Source organism: Manis javanica, chromosome 15, assembly GCF_040802235.1.
Source record: "Manis javanica isolate MJ-LG chromosome 15, MJ_LKY, whole genome shotgun sequence".
NCBI lineage: Eukaryota > Metazoa > Chordata > Mammalia > Pholidota > Manidae > Manis > Manis javanica.
In genome coordinates, this window is record NC_133170.1 from 4,282,555 (window position 1) to 4,296,457 (window position 13,903).

At 37.8% G+C, this 13,903-nt stretch overlaps 1 protein-coding gene across 1 annotated transcript in view; it reads right to left on the reverse strand.

Annotated features, from left to right (window-relative positions):
- The window catches only part of MUC19 (mucin 19, oligomeric), a 102,461-nt gene that overhangs the window by 78,971 nt on the left and 9,587 nt on the right, over positions 1–13,903 (reverse strand). Inside the window, exons 7-15 of the mRNA XM_073223505.1 lie at positions 13,080–13,106; positions 8,261–8,422; positions 4,162–7,176; positions 3,858–3,908; positions 2,737–2,796; positions 1,811–2,039; positions 959–1,076; positions 480–540; positions 184–281 (exon numbers count right to left, since the gene is read on the reverse strand). Coding sequence (XP_073079606.1) covers positions 184–281; positions 480–540; positions 959–1,076; positions 1,811–2,039; positions 2,737–2,796; positions 3,858–3,908; positions 4,162–7,176; positions 8,261–8,422; positions 13,080–13,106 — 3,821 coding nt within the window. The remainder of the gene's footprint in view (positions 1–183; positions 282–479; positions 541–958; positions 1,077–1,810; positions 2,040–2,736; positions 2,797–3,857; positions 3,909–4,161; positions 7,177–8,260; positions 8,423–13,079; positions 13,107–13,903) is intronic.

Sequence of the window (13,903 nt, forward strand, 5' to 3'; positions counted from 1 at the left end):
TTTTAAAAAAGTATTCTATCATCTCCAGTGGGACTAACACTAAGAAACAGAGTACAGGCACTGTATTTAGTGTGCCTGTAATTGCAAGAATAAGGTCTGAGTGATTAGAAGAGGATGTTGGCTGTTTATATTGAAGTCAAGTTAAAGACTGCTGAAGTTTGTTACCACATGAAATATTCTTACCTGCACGCCATCTTCACAATCTTTATAGGTTTTATGAACAGCTTTTGGACAACTGCCAGGAATTTTACTCCTGGCAATGTGCTCATTGATATTTTCTCCTTAAAAACAAAGCAATGTTTGTACCGTTATATTATTTTCATGCTAAATATGGAGTGACCACATAAATACATTCTTTAACAATTTCTCATTCTTTCTACAAATGTAAATTATTTGCTCTTAGACTTATCCAAGTATGAACAATTACTTTCCAATTCTCTTTTGGGGGGCACTTTTCTCAGAATGCATAGGAATCTTACCCGGAGTGCTGTTGAAGTTCCCGCAAAGACCACAAGTTGCATATTGCTTGTGAAGAGTGAGCTGTTTGAAAAATTAAATTTATATGTTTATAAAATATTGAAAATACCTCAAGACAAAATTTACCGAAACTAAAGGACAGGACCTGCAGTGGTTTAATTAAAGATGTACTATGGGGTCTTTTTTTAAAGAATTTAGAGAGGTCCTGGCTCCAGCTCTTACTAACTATGTCTTTGGACATATGATTTAACTTTTGTTTGCCTACATTTCCTCAGTTCCATTATCTGTAAAATAAGCCTAATAATAATCTGCATATTAAGGTGTTTTAAGTATTAAATAAGATAATACATAGTGCAGTGACTGATACATAGAGATTTCTCAGTAAACTGTAGCGCTTATTTTCCTTATAATGTATTATTTTTGTAACTGAAAGTAGAGAACAGAAAGCATAGGATTATAGGAAACTCATAGACGGACTTACTGAAAGTCTCTTTTTCTTGTCCCACATTAAAGACAGGACTCCTCTACGGCTATTCAGAACATTATGTTCTCCGTATTTTTTAATATGAATCAACTTATTGTCATATGGCATGTGTACCCTGAAAAGTATGAAATAAAAGTACATATAAAAGGTAAGAATAATACTATCATGTTTTTCTGATAATTCATATTTTTACATTTAATGTCATAAATATAATACATGTTAGTAAATATTAAAGTTTTCTTATCTCAGAAGAAGAGACACAATATATTTTTTCACTTTTGGAAAGACTTTTAAGGAACAACGAATAAATCTTTGGGACTCTGGAAAAATGAGCAAACAGAAAGTGCCATGATGTAAGAAAAAAAATACGAAATCATTTGAAAGTTCACAACTAGACTGTCATGCCTCATTTTCTTATCCTGGGAAGTATTCATATAAGCCATCCTTGCTAAATATGAGCCGCTACTTCCACAAATGATGGCCTAAGTTGCAATCTACTGTAAAACCTCAAATTTATATGAGTGTTAGAAATGCAGATGAAAATTGGAACATTCTATGAACTGTTCTGTTGAATATTCATGTTGCCCCAAATCTCAATACTCAAAATAATTGGACAACAGAGGTAGTCTCTTCCCATCTTGTTACAGGAACAAATATAATAGCTTAACAATCCCACATACAGCAAAGTCTTCTACATTAATCAAACTCCTTTCCAACAATCTATTATAAACTTCAATAGGACCAAAGTAGGAAAATAGTACCATCTCTTCCCTATTTGACCTTCTTTCTTTCTGTTCAGGTTACTTCAAATAATTCTATGGCATTTTTCTGAAATAGTATGCCAATTACCTTTCTCCATTAACTAAAATGTGATCACCAGAAATAGAGATGTCATTACTGTCGATTGCAACTGCTATTATTTCAATGTCACTATTACGGTTTCGTTTGATCTCAATGTTGAAATCTCCTCCAGATTCCACACAGTGACGGCAGAAAGTATACATGCATGAAGACTTAAAGGAAAAGACACGGCCATTGAAAGCTTTATATACTCCTTTGCCCCAGGTAGAAGCTTCACCTACAAAACATTTAGGGTAGAGAGGTCAGACTGATTTAGAACAATTAACATAGCTTCTAGTTCTCATTTTTTAAAGTGTTTATGGACCAAGAGAAAAACAATCACTGTAAGGTTCTCTTCTCACAGCTACCACCCTAAATCAGTACTGTTCTTTCTCAAATATTGCAAACACACATCAAAAGTGGTACCTGAGTCCTTGCAGATGCCCAAAGTTGGCTATTCTGACTAGAACAAAACATGAATAAAATAAAACATGAATTTCCCATGGGAAAAGGGAAATCGTTCCACTGTGGGGAAGGATATATGGAAGGAAGCTGTGGTGTGTTTGCCTTTGTTTTGTTCGTTTTACTCTTTGTAGATAGTCTTTCTTATGTTGTCTGAGTAGGTTTCCATCGATATCAAATGAATGCAAAGAATATTACTTCTCTCTATACATATATGTGTATGTGTACACATATGTATCTATGTGTTTCTATGTTCATGTGTGTTGTGTATATGTGTCCAGGCATGTATGTATGTGTACATATATCATTGAGGTAAAATAGTACAAATGTGATGTCATTCGAACGTATAATGATCAAAGAGATAGAGAATAGGCAAATTTTTAAAACTAGTTTCAAATTTGGGTTATTTTTTTAGGTACTGGTTGGCTTGGGGATAAAAATATGGATAGAAATAAAAGATCAATTTTGCTTACCAATAATTGTATTTGTTTCTGAGTATTTTGGAGTTGCTTCTGGAATGTGGAATCCTCTTTCTGTTCAACACAATGCATAGATTACTTAAATTTCGAGACATATATTGATTTTAAATATACAGAATATTTGGACTTTTACTTGGAAATTTAAAGTTGGTATTAAAGGCTACCAATGAGTCTCTTTAGCCTGACTATATGATTTGATTTTGTGAAAGTTGTGATTTGTCAAGGTCACATAAATGACTATTGCTGAAAAAAAATCCATATTTTTTCGTGGAAAAATCAGCCATAGTATATTCAGAAATCACTAAGTGCCTATTCATTTTTGGTCATGCACAATTACTGACATATGTTGTATCTCTTACAAAATTATCTTTTCTACTTCAAAAATCAAACTTTGTTAGCCTATTTTTATTGGAAACCACTACCCAAACAGGCCAAAGGTAGTTTTATTAAGTTGGTCTATTATATAATACTAATAACTCAGTTATGTATATTTGAAGAAAACTCAATTCTCCTGATCAAAGAGAAAAATCTGTACACCTTGAAATTTAAGTTACTCATGATTGTTTATTTCTAAGGCACTGACCCTTTTATGTAACCCAGTAAATTTAGATGAAATATATTGGAGCAAGGTCAAAAGCAAGCAGAATGGAATAGTCACAACAATAACAAAAGTGAATATTTTGATGCAATTCTAAAATATTTTTCACAATGCTATTTACTGTATGTCTTGAGGCTACCTCTCTGCTTCAGGTGGTCTTTATTCAGGTTGACTGGGAAAAGATTAAACTATTTATAAAGCCATTTAAAAAATATTGTATCTAAAATCATAAAGGAGAAGTTGCAGTATGTTTTATTCATTTTCCCTTAAAATATAATTTAATCTCTCTTATTTATGAAGTTGTTTCAAATATCCAACTGGTCATCTAAAATTTAGTACTTAGAAGAAGACCTTAGAAGTGCAATTCAACACGAGAAACACATAATACAAAATCGTAGTAAATCAATAATCAACAGAACATTTGATTTCAAAAAGATACATATATACATATATGCATACATACATATACCTTATGTATATATTTATTTTAAGTACAGAAACTCATAAATCAAATTACCTGTAGTAATGAGTGGTCCAGGAGTACTGTAGTCAGATGAGCTTCTGACACCTATTTTAATACAAAATAATTAGGCTGTTCCTAATATAATTCGAAGTATAATTCTACTTGGTAAAATATTTTTTAAATGTTTTTAAAATCGATGGATAAACCATGGATCCAAGTCCAGCAACACTGAAAATCTTTCTCATGAGTTCCTTTAACACTAAATCTGTATTGATCAAAAACACCACCACCAATCACCACTTCACTAATTCATTGATTTTTCTGTCTAAAGCAGAACCAGAGGAACAATGTAGAATACCTGTTTCAGGGGCAGCAGAATTGGAGCCAGCTAACCCAGTTACTGAATTCACATCAACTCCGTTTGTGCCAGATCCCTTCACTGGATTCACTCCAGCTCCACTTGGGGCAGATCCAATCAAAGAATTCACTCCAGCTCCACTTGGGGCAGATCCAATCACTGAATTCACACCACCACCACTTGGGACAGATCCAATCAAAGAATTCACTCCAACTCCACTTGGGGCAGATCCAATCACTGAATTCACACCAATACCACTTGGGACAGATCCAATCACTGAATTCACTCCAACTCTGCTTGGGGCAGATCCAATCACTGAATTCACATCAAGTCCACTGGAGGCAGATCCAATCACTGAATTCACATCAAGTCCACCGGAGGCAGATCCAATCACTGGATTCACACCAACTCCACTTGTGGCAGATCCAATCACTGAATTCACACCAAGTCCATTTGGGGCAGATCCCATTACTGGATTCACACCAAGTCCACTTGGGGCAGATCCCATTACAGAATTGACACCAAGCCCACCTGGGACAGATCCCGTTACTGAATTCAAGCCCACTCCACTTGGGGCAGATCCCTTTACAGAACTGATGCCAAGTCCACTTGGGACAGATCCCATTACTGGATTCACACCGAGTCCATTTGGGGCAGACCCCAATAGAGAACTGATGCCAAGTCCACTTGGGGCAGATCCCATTACTGGATTTGCAGCGAGTCCACTTGGGGCAGAACCAATTACTGAATTCACACCGTCTCCACTTGGAGCAGATCCCATTACTGAATTCACACCAAGTCCACTTGGGACTGATGCCATTACAGAATTGACACCAAGTCCACCTGGGGCAGATCCCATTACTGAATTCACACCTGGTCCACTTGGGACAGACCCCATTACTGAATTCACACCAAGTCCACTTGGGGCTGACCCAATTACTGAATTCACACCGTCTCCACTTGGAGCAGATCCCATTACTGAATTCACACCAAGTCCACTTGGGGCAGATCCAATTACTGAATTCACACCAGGTAGACTAGGGGCTGACCCAATTACTGAATTCACACCGTCTCCACTTGGAGCAGATCCCATTACTGAATTCACACCAAGTCCACTTGGGGCAGATCCAATTACTGAATTCACACCAGGTAGACTAGGGGCTGACCCAATTACTGAATTCACACCGTCTCCACTTGGAGCAGATCCCATTACTGAATTCACACCAAGTCCACTTGGGGCAGATCCAATTACTGAATTCACACCAGGTAGACTAGGGGCTGACCCAATTACTGAATTCACACCGTCTCCACTTGGAGCAGATCCCATTACTGAATTCACAAGTCCACTTGGGGCAGATCCAATTACTGAATTCACACCAGGTAGACTAGGGGCTGACCCAATTACTGAATTCACACCGTCTCCACTTGGAGCAGATCCCATTACTGAATTCACACCAAGTCCACTTGGGGCAGATCCAATTACTGAATTCACACCAGGTAGACTAGGGGCTGACCCAATTACTGAATTCACACCATCTCCACTTGGGGCAGATCCCATTACTGAATCCACACCAAGGCCACCTGGGGCAGATCCCATTACTGGACTCATGCCCACTCCACTTGGGGCAGATCCAATTACTGAATTCACACCAGGTAGACTAGGGGCTGACCCAATTACTGAATTCACACCATCTCCACTTGGGGCAGATCCAATTACTGAATTCAAACCAAGTCCACTTGGGGCAGATCCAATTACTGACTTCACACCAGGTAGACTAGGGGCTGATCCAATTACTGAATTTATGCCCACTCCACCTGGGACTGATCCAGTTACTGAATTCACACCAAGTCCACCTGGGGCTGACCCAATTACTGGATTCACACCATCTCCCCCTGGGGCAGATCCCATTACTGAATTCACACCATCTCCACTTGGAGCAGATCCCATTACTGAATTTACACCAAGTCCACTTGGGGCAGATCCAATTACTGAATTCACACCAGGTAGACTAGGGGCTGACCCAATTACTGAAATCACACCATCTCCACTTGGGGCAGATCCCATTACTGAATTCAAACCTGGTCCACTTGGGGCAGATCCAATTACTGACTTCACACCGTCTCCACTTGGAGCAGATCCCATTACTGAATTCACACCAAGTCCACTTGGGGCAGATCCAATTACTGAATTCACACCTGGTCCACCTGGGGCAGATCCCATTACTGAATTCACACCAAGTCCACTTGGGGCTGACCCAATTACTGACTTCACACCAGGTAGACTAGGGGCTGACCCAATTACTGAATTCACACCTACTCCACCTGGGGCTGATCCCTTTACTGAATTCACACCAAGTCCACCTGGGGCAGATCCCATTACCGGATTCATGCCCACTCCACTCGGGGCTGATCCAATTATTGAATTCACACCAAGTCCACTTGGGGCTGATCCAATTGCCGACTTCACAGCAAGTCCACCTGGGGCAGATCCCATTACTGGATTCACACCAAGTCCACTTGGGGCTGATCCAATTGCCGACTTCACACCAAGTCCACCTGGGGCAGATCCCATTACTGGATTCATGCTCACTCCACTTGGAGCAGATCCCTTTACTGAATTCACACCAAGTCCACCTGGGACAGATCCCATTACTGAATTCACACCAAGTCCACTTGGGGCAGATCCAATTGCTGACTTCATACCAAGTCTACTTGGGGCAGATCCAATTACCGACTTCACACCAAGTCCACTTGGGGCAGATTCCTGTACCAATTTCTCACCAAGTCCACTTGGAGTAGATCCAATTACTGACTTCACACCAACTCCACCTGGAGCAGATCCGATTACCGATTTTGCAGGAACTCCACTTGGAGCAGATCCAATTACCGATTTCGCAGGAACTCCACTTAAGCTAGATGGACCCTTAGCAATTTTACTTGGATTTGAAGCAATGCCACCAAGTTTCGTACCACCAAAGACATTGTTGGCAAGTTTACTTGCTGATTTGGGTACCCCTACCATACAAAAACACAATCATTATCAGAGAAAAGTTGCATTCATTCATATTGCACAAGATACATGTTGCTTGAACCAGGTCTGCACTATAGTTTCTAATGTACACTGCGCTTTCTCTCCTTATATCTTTTCATATAAAATTCCACAGTGTAATCAGGGTGTGCCTGGCAACCATTACCATGAGGTCTGAAAGAATTGCTTAAAGAAAGGGAAGCTATAGGGCCATTTAACATAAAGTTTTACTGTGTTCTATGGAACATGAACAAATAATTAACTCAGTATTGCAAACAACAACAATATCTGCATTAACTTAGTTATACTAAGTTTGCCAATCCCAAAAAAGTGACTGAACAGACAGAAAACTTGTATATCGTTTCTGAGGATACTTCAACCTCATCCAAAGCTTTTCATTGATCACCATCTGAACTCAAGTATGAAATTTTAATATAAAATATTAAAGGTATTTTCCTCACTGGATTTCCTTCTTTCCCATATTTGGAGAGGTACAAACTATAGAGATTTTAGGTACCAGGCCAGTAAAGTGAAACTTTGAATTGACCAATAGGGAGAAATGTGTTGAACCAGAGAGGATGTACCTCACTTAAAGAAATTTTAATTGTTTTCCTAACAAAACAAAATTGCATACCATACAGTTTAGAAACCATGCTTTATAATATTTCTCAGCAAACTGAGTGCAATTTAAACAGAGAATCCTGGTATAGAAAAATGGATTGTGGTGGAGACAGAAACATTAAGTAGAGAACACTAAATTTGGGTCCAGGAAGTATTTTTAATTATTAATTTATATGTCATAAAAATGATTGGTTACCATAATAATAGCACTAAGTAGAAAGACAGCATAAGGCAATAAAAGTTATAAAAAAAGCTTGATTTAATGTCAACATCTTTGCCAAAATTCTCTAAAGACAGAATTTATTAATCTCATAGATCGCAATTAGTGCCTTTAGTGCTACACTATTACCATTAAGACCATGTGCTACAAACAAAACAAAGGTTATCTGATTATCCTAAATTTTAATACAAGCACTTGATTCCTAGGTAACCATTTTTCTCTAACCATACCTGCTGAGGGATCTTCTGATCTTAAATTCGGATGATGGTGTTTTTTCAATCTGTCTCCAGCCTCTTCTAAACTCCTAAGTTCATTGTTAAAGAACCGATCATGGGAAGATTTTTTTCTTCCTTGTGAGTTACCAGAAGACAAAGCATCGGGCAAAAAGTCACCTAATATGAAAAACAGATTTCATTTGTATACAGTATTGTTATCAGAATAAAAGTGATTTGCTTGTGACATGAAGAAAAGTGCCGTTTCATTTTTTGTAAGTCCCGGAATCCTGACAAGTGCTTGCAACAACAGAAACCACTTATTGACTTAATTGCCATATCCATACCTTATTTTTCATATTCTAAGACCTCAAGAATGAGAGATGAATGGAGCTGTGAAGACCTAACTGATGTGTACTGGAAACTCTTCCCATGGACAAGGCAGAAATAATAAGGGGTATTGTGCTTTCTGCCATACCATTTATATTTCTCTAAATCTATGATAAAATTAAAATACATTAGAATTAATCATGCCTTCGTAACTAGACTATTCCTGTAAAGTTGTGAAAGATGCATTTTGGTCACTGAATAGACAAGAAAATGAAATGCATTATTTGTAAGTAAAATTTGAAAACTATGTAAGAGCAAATACAACTAAAAATAAGAGAATTCTTTCTGTTGGAAATAAGGAGAGACTCACTTCCTCTTTTTCTTTAGATGATTTACTTTAGAGAACTCATGAGTTCTTTCTCTACCTCTTTGAAATGTTGTAAATCGTTGAGGCTCTATATGCCTGGCTCCAAATGCAAATCTACGTCCTCCATGATGATAAAGATACAAGAAATGTATTTTTTCTTATAAAAGCAATTAGCAAACATAGGTGGCTACCTCAGCTACCAAGCAATTGTAGGGTAAACTATGGGTGACAGATGGTGCCGTCAAGCCCTCTTACTCGAGTACTAGTTATGGTTTATCTCAAGGGCATGCATGTATGTAATGGGTTGTACCCACCCGACATGTAAAAGGGTGAGATTTCTTTCCGTCTCTGTGATCTCTTCAGCAGATTGCCTGTGATGTGTGTCACATTACGGTCCAGTTCTTATTCAATAACAAAACTGTTTACTTTCCTTTCTACTTTTGTGGAGAAGTTTCCTGGGATAGCAGGATATTTTGTTTTCTTAATTGTATTTCCTCAGCAACTACTTTTGAACTTTTTAGCCATTTGCCATGTTTCAAGCAAATATATTTATACATTTCTAAAGCAAACAGTATACAGAAATAAGATTTTTTTTTATATTTGAAAATAGTCAAATTACGAGTTAGTCTTTCATGTTTGAGGAAGAGGCCCCCAAAATTTAAGATATTGTGAAATGATAGTATTTACTTTTGAGTGTTTCGTTTAGGAGGAATACAGTGCTTAAATCAGGAAGAGCCCATTTATATTATTATATTATTAAGGAACCCCCGAACCACTACTGCTTATACAACCCTTCACTGTGCTCGGCATTCTCCTTCCTTGTCGCCTCTTTCCCACACGGTCCCTCCTTCCTTTTCACCCTTTTTCTCTCCCTGTCTTTCTTCACTGTCATGTAGTTCGAGAACTGCATCTTAATGCCGACATGTATTAGTCTGACACTAAAGCAGGAAGAAGTGACTCTGCATTCAGTAGTAGGAGAAGGACGGGCTTTGGAGTCACACCCGGCTGGACCCCCAGACTGGCAATCACAGTGGCCTTTGCTGGTCTCTCTCAGACTGCGGCGATTAGGGCTCCTACTCTGAGCCAAGTGTCACTCTCTGGCCTTCTCAGGTCATGGCCTTCCTAAAAGGGCAAAGAGTCCAGACAGAGGGTCACGGGGACATTCCAGCCCAGAGGCTGTGCCATCTCCCCCGTCACCAGTACCTTCACGGGCATCCTTTTCAAGACCATCTTCCCGAAGTTAGACCACATTGCAAGGATGAGAACCCCTAAGCCTGGGGGTGTGAGCAGGGGTGGCTGTTTGCTGGAGAAATCAATGGAGCTGAGATATGCAGGCTGGGGTATCACCCTATGTGGGGGACAAAGCCAGGGATGGAAAGAGCAGGGGGACAGGGACATTGGCAACAGCGCTGCCCATCCTGTTCCTGCTTTGAAGTCCCAGGAACTGACAATTTCTGCATTGGAACCAGCCCTTCCCACTTGTCATAAATATACTTTTGTTAAGGTCAAAAACACATTGTGTTTAAAATTTTGTTCCTTTTATTTATATATATGTTATATATGTTATGTAAGAATTTGTATTCCTGCCCTTGGCTCCGCTCTTGGCCTAGGCTTGGGTAAATTAGTACTTCTGAAACAACAACTTATCTAGTAAATGGAGGCCATGTAATAAATGAGGATAAAACAATCTCCACTTCATAATTCGGTTACGGAGTAAATAAAAGAATTAAAAGAGATGAAAGCATATAGCACAGTGTCTGCCACACAGTAAGAACTCAACTAGGAAAGACAGTATCTTTCAGCATATTCCATTTTCGTCACCAAAGTTGTTGCATCAAACTCATGCAGAATCATTTTATTTCATTTAAATAAGTATTCACTATACTCATCATACCTCTCATGAGTTCAGCCCCTCAGATATATTAGAGCTTTCATTTTATGAGACTAATATTTCCTCTGAAATTATTCATTCTGTTGTTGAAACTTGGTGCCTTCTTAGCCAGCATGCCACATTTGTTTCTTTAACTATTTTATGCCATTTGCTTTTTTATATAAAATTTGCTCAGAAATATATTGGCATTGGGGTCACGAGCAGTAAAGGCCAGAATGGTTTTTATAGGTACCATACCTTAGATGTGTAACAGCACCTTACAGACCTTAGCTCTTCCATCTTTACCACCATCCTGTGAGCCCGTCCCCCTCTTGTGGATGAAAAAACTGATACTTAGAAGAGGTTGAACAACTTGCCCAAGATCATATGGAAAAATATAATGAAAAAATAAAACTTTTTTCTTAAGCAATGTGCATACTAGCCTCACCTTGCTTAAAGACAGCCTGCTTATACAACACTAAAGGATAAATAAAATATGCTTATCTACTTCATAGCTCACAGAGAGGGAAAATCCATTTTTCTATTTCAGAGTAGGGTCCTACTATATTTTGTATAAATTCACACAAATTTTTGGAAGAGTTAGCTTATACTTCGGGTCATCGAAAGGAAGACAGAAATTTGACGCGATTCTGTTCTTCCACCTGCACCCTATGGAGAAAAATTGCTGGATCAGAAAGGTGAATATGGGTGAACTGTGTGGAAGGAGGAGGGATTTTAAAAGTAACGGTGACAGACACGTTATGTTGTCTGAAATCAGTAAATCAAAGAATATCAAAAACCATAAGATCCCATAGTGGCCTATGCATCCTTTTCTCAAATATATGAGTCTTTGTCCCATTAAGGAGTGAAGATCGTGGGGGTACCATTGCTCTGGAGTTTGTCCAGATTTAGGTTGGCTAGTCGAGTGATGGGCTGAGGCTTCCTTGCCTGGCGCTTTTATTCATCCAATTCAATTCTAGCCTTGGAGATCCCCAAGTCCTGTCTAAATAATACCCAGAACTGAAGGGCTCCCGAGAGACATGGGAACAAACCCAATGGCTCCTAATTTAAGATGATGTGTGGAGAGTTAGAGAAATCCCAGTGTTCCCTTGCCTCACTCTAATTTCTTGAATGGGGATTTTAGGTGAATGCTAAAGACTCACACGCCCCAGTTTATTCTAATTAACGACCAGATTTTGTACACTCACAGCAGAGACGCTGTTGTGGCGTCCCGTGACAGGGCCTGAGTCCCATCTGCAGGTAAGATGAGGTGTCTGACATCTGTCCTCATGAGACCACTCACCTATTACTTATTCTCGGTTTGTATTTTACCTCAAACAAAACATTTCCCAACTATATTTTATTCTATTTAGGTTGCAGAAAGATGCAGGGATCTAAAATGCCCTATAAGAAAAGCATATTAAAATAATCTTGGGCTAGTTTTTTTCATTACTTCCCCCTTCTTTTTCTTTAAGTGTACTTTTTTAAATCAAAGTATAGTTGGTATACAACATTATATTGGTTTCACGTGTACAACACGTTATTAAATCCTCACCCCCACTAGTGTGGTCACTACCTGTCAACACGGGAAGATGTCACAGAACTATTGGCTATATTTTCCGAGTTGCATTTCCATCCCTGTGGACAACTTATATTATGACTGAATCTTGGGCTCTTTTAATTGCTATATACTTTAGACCAGAATTAAATTGAATCTATATTGATTTTAGCAGAAATCCTATTGTTAGATTTAAGAAAAATTCCATAAAAGCACTTTTGACATGCTGTGGCTTATTTTTCATTTTGGTGGACAGGAAAACAAAATAAAGGCTAATATTTAGTAATATTCAACTGCCCAGAGAAATCTACAGTAAAACTGTTGGGACTAGGATCAATTATAATTAAAATAGATCACTAAGGAATTAATTCTAGAATACAAAATAAAAGCATGTTCTGTCAATAAAAGTACAGGAGAGTAAACATATCTACATTCACATTTTTCTTACATGTTTAAGAAATTATAGAAAAGCAAATAGCTAGAGCAATCTCCCATTTTAAATATCATCACCTTTATAAATACTGATTAAATATTAAAATGAAAGGCCCAGATCAGACAAAAACACACTAATGTACATTTGTATGTTATAATAAAGAATATTTCATTTAAAATGTTTAAATAATTTTTTCAGGGGAGATATGCTCTCTCTCCAAATAAAACCACTGCCACTATATTGCTGTTTAGTATAAACAGTATGAAGAAATAAATTTACCTGAATTTCTTTCACCTATTTTACGACCTGGAGAAAAAAAAAAAGGGAGAAATTTCTGTTATTAGTAGCTTATTTGATAGATTTGCCAGTTAAAAGTGAATCTTGATTATAGCCATTTCTTGTCCTTGGGAGGTATTCTCAAAGAGATATGCTAATTGAATTAAATCCTCAGGTATGAATACGTACTTATCCATTGACCATGGTGCACACCTCCAGGGTAAATACCTCCAGGATACCCTCATAAAAGAGGAAGACCCCTTTGGTACTCCAGCCAGTTTAAAGTACAAAATAGAGGCATGAACTACATACAGAAAAAAAAAAAAATTCTTAGATGACTAAAAAAGGTGCTTCAAAGCATTAATTATTATTCTGTTGGTGAAATGCAGAAGTTGCAGGTAAAAGATTTGTTTTCATGTGACAAAAACACAGGATGAATTACTAACTTAATTTGAATAAAATGGCTACAATTCCTATTTAATAGCTGGATACCAACATTCACGTACTCACAATAAGAAGGTCCTTTAGAACAAATGTCATTACAGATAAGCCCACAATTATTAGATGTAGAGATGGAAAAATATTTTTTATCAAATACATCAAAGCATCGGTCTCCAAGAGAATTTTTTCAGTAATTGTGTGAAATAAAATACTTATTAATGGCAATACAATTTTGCATAAAGTTGCAGATTGATTTCATTTTCAAGAAGCCTCAAAAAAAAACATTTTGGGGTAACATTTTTATTTTGGCACTTAGTGGATTAGATGTTTGTCGATTTTTTTTTTTAGTGTATCTCCATGCTCTATATCTTCACAAATTTCCTAAA